This window comes from Triticum dicoccoides, chromosome 7B, assembly GCF_002162155.2.
Source record: "Triticum dicoccoides isolate Atlit2015 ecotype Zavitan chromosome 7B, WEW_v2.0, whole genome shotgun sequence".
In the NCBI taxonomy this organism is placed as follows: Eukaryota; Viridiplantae; Streptophyta; class Magnoliopsida; order Poales; family Poaceae; genus Triticum; species Triticum dicoccoides.
Window position 1 is genome coordinate 617,882,727 of NC_041393.1, and position 8,535 is coordinate 617,891,261.

Consider the following 8,535-nt stretch of genomic DNA (forward strand, 5'->3'; position numbering starts at 1 on the left):
AAGTTGGTGATTTTGAGCTAAAGTCTGTCAAATAGGCCTTTCTGGGAGACCAGCTAGCCATAAGTGTCATCAATTACCATGGAATTGGAAGTGAAAGCTACGACGATCTTAAAGAACACATCTGACAGATCATTCTCTCAGCATGCATGCATCAGCTCACAGTCGCCAAAGTGAACACAAATGTCAAGTCTTCGGCACCTACATGGTTTGGACAAGATATACAAGTTGGTGACTGTGAGCTAAGCTCATACAAGTAAATCTTTCTGGGAGACCGACTAGGCATGAGTGTGAAGCACATGCATGCGCAATAGCTGAGCCGATAGAACATTACACTTACAATCTTGTACTTTCCAAGGACCTAATAGAGTAAAGAGAGATTGGAACCTCGAAGATGTCATGGTTGGAGGTAAGTGCAAGGTACTCTCAGTACAACCTTTATCATTTGAGCTACCACAATGGTCAGAGTCTTAGCAAGGTTAACTTTCCACTTGACCGTCCTGGCGTTGCTACTTCCTGTACAAATCTAGGTCGGTACAGTCACAAGTCCTGATGCTTCCAAGTCCTAGGATATTGCGAGTCTCGTCGGTATTGCAAAAGTAGATCCAACCAAGTGCAAATGTGTGCCTATTGCGTGCATGGTGTATGCTCCTTACTTGGACCTTAGGTGTGCAGGGCGGCTTCTTTGTGACTTGTGACCCTATTCTACCTCGCTTCCCACTTAAATATGAACACTACTACACTAAGGTTTGATGTTATGTATTGCAACAACCATTCAATGGATGCTTTCAGGCAGAACACATGGGCCTTCGTGCGCTATTCTGAGCATCCACTCCCTCAATGAAGTAGGCCCTATTAAAAAACTTGATCATATCAATTCAAGCCTTCACATTCGCTGTCTTAAAGTGCATTGTCACTAACAGGCAAAAGTTGGCCTAAGCAGTCATAATGTTTGAAATATACGGTCGTGTATAGCTTCCTACCAGATGTTTGGATCATATCAATTCAAATTCACAGTGTAGCTCCTCAGATGCCCACATTTTGAGAGGCTGCACATTCATCTATTAATTCCATCATCACAAACAAGCAAAATAAAGCCTAAGCAGCTATAATCTTCAAAATGCACAATCCACGTATGGACCACATAGCATCGAATCGTCATTTAATAAAAGCCCTGCCATGACAGCATATTTGCTTCAACGTGCTTAGACTTGGACCGAAGTTATCAGAAGCACTGATAAGGTTTGACAAGTTATAGAAGCTGGTGATTTTGAGGTAAAGTCGATACAAATGGACCTTTCTGGGAGACCAACTAGCCTTAAGTGTTATCAGTTACCATGGAAGTGAAAGCTAGGATGATCTCAAAGAACACATCTGACAGATCATTCTAGCATGCATCAGCATATATAGTTGACTTCTAGAGTTTGATCATCAGTAAGAGAGGATACACTCAGTTGATCTAATATTGTGAACAAGAAATATATTTAGGATCTCAAAATCGCAACTAAGTTCCTTGTCAAGAACCTCATATAACTATCCCAGCTGAATCTTCTACACCTTCAGCTATCCTGTGGCACCTGGCCAGGAGATCAAGCTCTTGAAACTCCAACGTGCACTCCTGCCTTTGGTTTCGAGTTATTGACCCTTTGTTTTAATCAACCTCAGTGTCAAAAAATAATGATCCCAGTATGCGCCCTTGGTGGTATTTCACAAACCAACTTCTTTACACAATGAGCTAATGTCAGGGATTATTCCGCCGCCAGAGTTTTTAATGACGGAATCACCTGCAAAATCTTTCAACAAGGCAGATGGATCCTTAGCCCCACCATGTCTTAAGAACTTGTCCCTAATCGCGCAACCTGTGCTGCGGGACAATGGGTCACCTTGGCATACTTCTTGCCATATAGTTGTGGCAAAACATCTAGCATAGAGATAGCTATAGTACCCTGCAACAATGTTAAATAAGAGGTTATGCCCTTATGAGAAGCATCGCATGCAAATCAGTTTATGGAACTTCCCAGATGGAAAAAAAAGGTTCATGAAACTAGAGACAGCTAGAAACCCCTACCAGCGCCATAGTTTATAAGATGAGAAAACCGAGTATGCCAGTGAGTGCCTTCTACATAATTCCAACTCGTGTGCTTTCTTTTCAAATCAGCAACAGCAGAAATTGTGTCCACCGGCTTCGATGTGTGCTCCCCAAACAAAGTTAAGTCCATTATAGAATAAAAAACCTGGGGGACAGGCACGATAACACAAATTGGCACACTTAATACAAGGACAAGGTCAACAAACATAACTGACCAGCTCTGATGAAGTGATAAGAAACTAAGTAGAAATATAAGCAAACCTGTCGCTGGAGGTCAGTAGCGGGAAACATGTTTCGAGAAGCATTTAGTGCCTTTACCAGCTTTTCTGGTATTGGATCACCAGTTGTTTCATCTAGAGCAAATGTTCTCAAGACACGGTAGTCCCACGCATAGAACCTGCAATAGAAATTACACTCAACTATCGGTAAAGAGTTCAATAGCAAAAGAAGTTTGTTTCAGATAAGCCATATAACTAGATAAACCTTCAAACGGCTAATCTATTTTTACTAACACGTCATACGTACTCAAAAAGGTTTGAGGGTGTTTCAGCAACATCGAGAGCAACTCTAGTACCAGAGAAATGCTGATATTCCTGCAAATATCAATGTGTACGAGATAAGATATGCAGAAGTCGTTTGATAACCTGAATGAAGAACCAGCAAAATACCGTTCTTGATAGCAGGGAATGAAGGGCATGGCCAAACTCATGGAAAAGAGTTTCGACGTCACAATGGTTGAGCCTTGCAGTTAATCCCCTAGAACTTGAGAAGTTGCATACCAAGGCAATGATCTGAAAAGCAAGAACACAATTGATTGACAAAAACTGAATTAGCAGTACGAATTTGAACTATATAATTTTCCAAGATGAGGATCTATTAATCTAGTTCCATCAAGTGGTATGGAATTTGAGACGTCACTTCCTTGTGGGGAAAAGCCTTGATGTTCATAGTTTTACTGCAAAAATAAACAATAACCAATACGAGATTGCGAGGATATACTGGAAGTTGGTAGTTCATGTCAGACAATCGCCGGCCCCCTCTGATTGCAAAATGAGCACATCCTGGGTATTTACCCTTTCTGGAGTAGAGATCGAGATACATAAATCCTAAATCACCCTGTTGATTAGACATGTTACAAGGTGTGTTTGAGTGGGCACGAGGATTAAGAACGTTATGAAACCAAGAGAAAAGCAAGAAAATGACCATGAAAATCATAAAACCAAGAGAAACACAAGAAAAACAACCATGCTTTTTAATATATGTACCTTGGAAGGGGGGGAGGGGGATAGTTAATGAGAGCATTGCATACAAGTGTGGGAGAGAGAAGATGCGATAATCGAGAAAAACAAGGATGTACATCTATAAACTGATTAAATTCATATGTGTGCATCATACTATGGCGCAAGACGAGTAAAATATATGAATTACAGAAAGAAAGAAAAAAGGAGTGATAATTTCAAAGTTTAAATAGATCATACATTAAGATATACAAATACTCGATCAGGGTGATAGAGAGAGCTTTATCACATCATAATACGTGCCTGATAGCTTTGAAATCATTTGTGACATTAGCAGACAATTTTATGCTATGGTAGCCAATTATGGTATACATGAGAAAATAATGCTGCAACAGACTTCTGCTATGTTTCTCGTAGTTCTGACTATAAACTGTTTCTATGGGATTTACGCTACTCTGACCCGTCCATTTGATAGAAGTTCGTTGCTAATTTGGACCAGATAATTATAGGGCAGACTATCGATAGTCATTGTTAATGTCTATTAGGTGTGACATACCAGAGCTGTACTTGCCTACTTGGCCATCCTTTCACAAACCACAAGTTATTTCTAAGGGCTGTCATTTTGAATTTAGTAATTACAAAACTTCGAGCAGGTACGAACATCAATTGCAAATGTACACTTATGTAAAACTATCTTCTAAAGGTAGCACATTATTACCTCATCAGGGTGATGGAGAGAAAGCTTTATCACATTAGGATGCCACGACTCTCCGTCCCCCATAGGAACTTGATGAAATGTGGCACCAAATAATGATTCCACCAGCACGTTTAAGCCCTTTATGCATTGGGACAATGGAAAATACGATGCAACAACCTGATACATAAGAAAAGATAGTGTCAAAAAGGATAAAAGAGAAGGGAAGGTAGCCTGCAGGAAACAATGAAATAAAACAATAGCTCACATCAAGTAAAACTTAATGTCCTCAAGAATTTAAGCAACTGCAGAAAATGAAGCTTTTCAGACTAAATATATGAAACTATTAAGCGATTCTGTACTTCAGTTTTCTTCCCCTCATAATACTTTTGGCTTATAAAGTACCAAATGTAGGTTTGATTTGGCTTCTATCAACATATATTATGCAAAGTGTGTATTTACATACATTATTTAACAGGAAATACCTAGATTATGGTAAGAAACCTAAATAGTAGTATATTTAGCATTACTTTCAACAATTGTACATCTTTGAGATAAATAGCACATACCAAGGGATCCACAGTATGAGCAGATGATTTCATCATTCCAATGAAATAATCCTCATCCCATGGTTCAAGATCAGCACTCTTGTCATTACATACTCTTCTCTTAAAATCTTTTATAGTATTAAATTCCTGCATCAAAGGTTGATATAAGTAGAGAAACCACTGGTTCGATATAACGATGTGTATTATGTATGCAATATTAAGTTCACCCCCTTCAGTCCCTTGAATACCTCATCAGCTTTATGCCTAACAGTGTCACTCAAATCGTTGAGAAATGACATGACCACATCGACAGATGCAGCCATGTTAGGACGAATAGCAAATTCAGCATATGATCTGCAACCCATAGTCTGCGAAAAGGATAAAAAATTTGTTGTAATTTTCCTGGAATAAAAGTAGAATTAAAGAAATACTCATACTTAATAATGTAATCGATGTCATCATATTTGATGAACATGCTTAGGAAAGTATATCAGGTCCAATTTTGTTCTGTTTCTTCAAACTTCCATTAAACTACAGAACTAAACAACAGAGTACACACATCAAATACTGGATTAATTTTTGTCTGCTAATAACATGTGATCCAAAGATGAACTAATGCATGTGAGTATGTGACATCTAGCTCAGACATTTGCTAACAATAGAAAGACAAAATATCCAACATGGGTCATCTAGACTCCAGAACCCTCTTGAGAGAACATTAATTTTCCTCACGATCAAGCATGTTTTCCCCATGGAGATACAAAGTGTTCATTACTTGTCCAAATAACCGACTTCCGTGACACTCCTGAATAATTCTCATAGCAATGCCACCTCAACCAAGCAGCCAAACTACAAGGTTGAAACTGACAAACAAGGATCTCATATCCTTCAATTGGTTTACTAACATATTAGTGCACAGAGGAATTCATGCTAAGTTGACTAATCTAGACTGCTAGAAAACCTAACCAAAGCTTAAACGTCATCACTGTATTCAGATCGTAAGTTTACCATGTGCACCATCAAGTGAAGTTTAGCACAAAGATGTTAAAACATTAGCATCAGGTTGCCTCTAAATATACTCTATGATATGGAAAAATGCATTTACCTTTGCAAACTCATCACGAGCATCTATAAGTTCGTCAAGAACACCAATGTTTTCACGAGGTTCAGAATTTCCTACAACATATACCTGTCTCCTGACCTTTGGAAATTTTGGAACAGTTAGAATGCTACTAGCATAAGTGTGATGACATACATTATAGCTATACAAATATTGCATCAAAAGGGTAGGAAAGATAAATAGCTAGACCAAAAAATGGATAAGATATTTCCACATAGAATAAATAAGTGAGCACAAAAAATCCAAACATTGCTAAAAATATCATGAACATGTATGGGTATTCAAAAACGAGTTGAGATCAACCCATGAAAACGCGCAAACAGTAAGATAGTTCATTTGCCTTCACTGCTCACCACGGGAGTAACTGAGATAGTAGAAAAAATTGAAGTGATGGTTTGAATGGATTGAGGTCAAACAGGTTTTGGACACCCCTATGGATATGTATGCTTACGTCATGCAAATATAAGGATGTAAGGAAGTTTTGCAATGCTTATGAGTGGAACAAAAGGAACATACCTCCTCATCCGAAGCCCATCTCAGTGCTGATGATACAGATCCTGAGTCTGTCACTATCCTTACACCCTTTTGCCTTGTAGCGTTCATTGCATTGCTCTGCTCTTCAACACCCCTAGGTTTAAAACGACTAATAGGTTTGAAATTATGTTGTATATTCCTTGGAATACGCGAAGCTGGATATATATCCACAAAACCTGGTTTGTTCATAACATTTTCATTGAACCTGACAGAGCAACAAGAAAGAGCATAACAGTTACAGGTAATTTTCCAAATTGAATCATCAAGCTAAATGGAGTGCAAAGATTCAACTCGGTAAAAAAAAGGTATAACAGAAATATACTGGAGAGGGACCACAACATGAATGCTACAAGCACACAAGGGAGAAATGTGGTTAAACTGACAAAAAAATGTGAAGTTAGCAGGTTCTGTAGCTATTTAGAATAGTCGTATTGCTCATAAAGATTAATTATGAATAGGTGAAAGCAGAATTGTTGTGCAATGAAGCAAATATACTTAGAACCAACAGTCTATTTCTTATTTTCAACATTGCTGGAAAAGGAAGGGAAACCATCATGGGGTTCCATCAAATAAACCAATGATAACAAACCAAGTGTGCAATTTAACCGTCATCTTTAATGGTATGATGCCGCTGAAGCGCTTGTATTAGCAATATCTAGGTAAGCATTTGAAGAAAATAATTAGAAGATCCAAATATCAGGCTTTAATCAGTCCACGAACTTAACAAACAAGCTACAAGAAATATATAATCAAAACGTAAGCATGACATTGGTTTGTGGGAACTCAACATTAAAGATGCTTACCAACAAGTAATGCCACTAAACAATGAAATCACTTGCTGATAGTCAAGTAGGAGATGTGCAACTACAACATGGAATGCAAAGTCAACATGGATAGTTCAACAGTGGAAATAGTACTGAGCTTAGCAACGGCCAGTGTCCAATGGTACCTACTTTCTACCCAGATGCGCAATTGCAAGGTTCAGCTGATTAACACGCTCGAGTTTATCTGCAATGGTAGAGCATTATGTTTCTAATTCAAATTCAAAACTGACAAGAAGCAACGGAATATAACTGTCAGTATGGCAACCTTTGGGAAGATGAATCCCTCCTTTCTCAAAGTCGACACGCAAGTTATTTGCTGCCTTCTGAGATTCCTCTGAGAGCAGGGCACCTTCGCTCTCAGCTTTTAGTATCGCGTTGTATAAAGTGGTATTTGTATTCAGGTACTGCAGAAAATCACAGAAAACGAAATGTTACAATTCTGGTTTGGACATTTCACTCTGGTCTCTCCCTTTTCACAGATGCCATTTATGCTATGGACCTTACTTGAAGATGCTCATAAATCCTCATCGATGCCTTATCTGCTTCCTCCGCAAATTCCCTAGTTCACATACATATCTATTCAGTAAAAACCGAAAGCACTTTGCTGCAGAGCATCAATATTACACAACAAACAAGCAACCGTCCCTTATACTCACCTGTCTGGGTGTGTGTTCCTGCACAGCTCCGCCGAATCAATGACCGAACAAACCTGAACAAATCAACACAAAAATACATCAGCTACCCTGTACCAAACCATACGCATCAAATCGAAAGTAACCTAAGAAGAGTAAGGTACAGTGTTGGAGATCTCATCCATGGTGCGAACAATCTCCGCAGCCGGCGGCAGCTGCGCAATGTTAGCAACGAGCTCGTCCGACCTGCACATTCAAGCAAACAGTCACAGAAAAATTAGCGAGCGATGGTTGGGGCGGGGGAGTATTGGGGATCGAACATCAAAGGGGTTCAGGGTTTTTCCCCCCTTACCGCTGGATGGCCTCGTCGACGAAGCGGCGGAAGCCCTTGGCCGTGCGCAGCACGTCGAAGCCGTACAGGCCCGTCTCCGGCCTCGCCGCGGAGGTGGAGAAGGCGGCCACCGCAGCGCGGCGGGCGGCGGCGGCGGCCCTCAACATCGTGGCAGCGTGGGCGCTGGGCTTATCGGCCCCGGAGAGCGGTAGGAGATGACAGGCGCTTGAGCGGCGCCGCTGATTCCGCCGCGTGGTTGGTCCGTACGGCTGCTCGCCCGGTGCCCGCCGTGCCGCCGCCAACCGGAGCTCGGCTGCCCTTGCGCGAGAGGAATGTGACGAGACGGGAGGGCAGGCGAGAACAACTGCCGCCGCCGGGTGAGAATAATCCTCGGCGCTCTGGGGAACGGGAGGGACTCGCCGGTGGGTTGGAAGTCGCCGCGCTTGGGCGGAGGCGGCTGAGCTCGCCGCGCCGCCGCTCCGTGTTAGGGGCGAGCGCGAGAGGGGCTTCGGTCTCTCTCGGACGGTC

The 8,535-nt window shown here is 41.0% G+C and overlaps 1 protein-coding gene across 3 annotated transcripts; it reads right to left on the reverse strand.

The window, feature by feature from the left end:
• Positions 1-1,179: 1,179 nt before the first annotated feature.
• On the reverse strand, positions 1,180-8,519 carry LOC119340839 (mitochondrial intermediate peptidase, mitochondrial-like). Of its 3 annotated transcripts, XM_037612746.1 has the most exons (18): positions 8,029-8,519; positions 7,841-7,922; positions 7,701-7,753; positions 7,549-7,603; positions 7,310-7,448; positions 7,174-7,228; positions 6,203-6,425; positions 5,672-5,767; positions 4,815-4,934; positions 4,588-4,713; positions 4,043-4,198; positions 3,086-3,202; positions 2,755-2,877; positions 2,612-2,679; positions 2,348-2,483; positions 2,066-2,231; positions 1,881-1,943; positions 1,180-1,790 (listed from the first exon to the last, which is right to left on the reverse strand). In XM_037612746.1, exons 1-18 carry the CDS (start codon positions 8,172-8,174, stop codon positions 1,705-1,707), a joined length of 2,010 nt encoding a protein of 669 aa, XP_037468643.1. In that variant the 5' UTR covers positions 8,175-8,519; the 3' UTR covers positions 1,180-1,704. The 3 variants fall into 3 exon arrangements, with proteins under 3 accessions (XP_037468643.1, XP_037468642.1, XP_037468644.1); XM_037612745.1 differs by having other exon boundaries at positions 1,180-1,943; XM_037612747.1 differs by lacking the exon at positions 3,086-3,202 and having other exon boundaries at positions 1,180-1,943.
• Between the last annotated feature and the right edge of the window lie 16 nt (positions 8,520-8,535).

Coding starts and splice junctions, on each gene's coding strand:
- LOC119340839 (XM_037612745.1), bottom strand. CDS start 8,174: ATGTTGAGGGCCGCCGCCGCCGCCCGCCGCGCTGCGGTGGCCGCCTTC. Junction 7,923..8,028: donor GTCGACGAGGCCATCCAGCG/GTAAGGGGGGAA, acceptor TTGAATGTGCAG/GTCGGACGAGCTCGTTGCTA. Junction 2,680..2,754: donor ATTCCCTGCTATCAAGAACG/GTATTTTGCTGG, acceptor TGATATTTGCAG/GAATATCAGCATTTCTCTGG.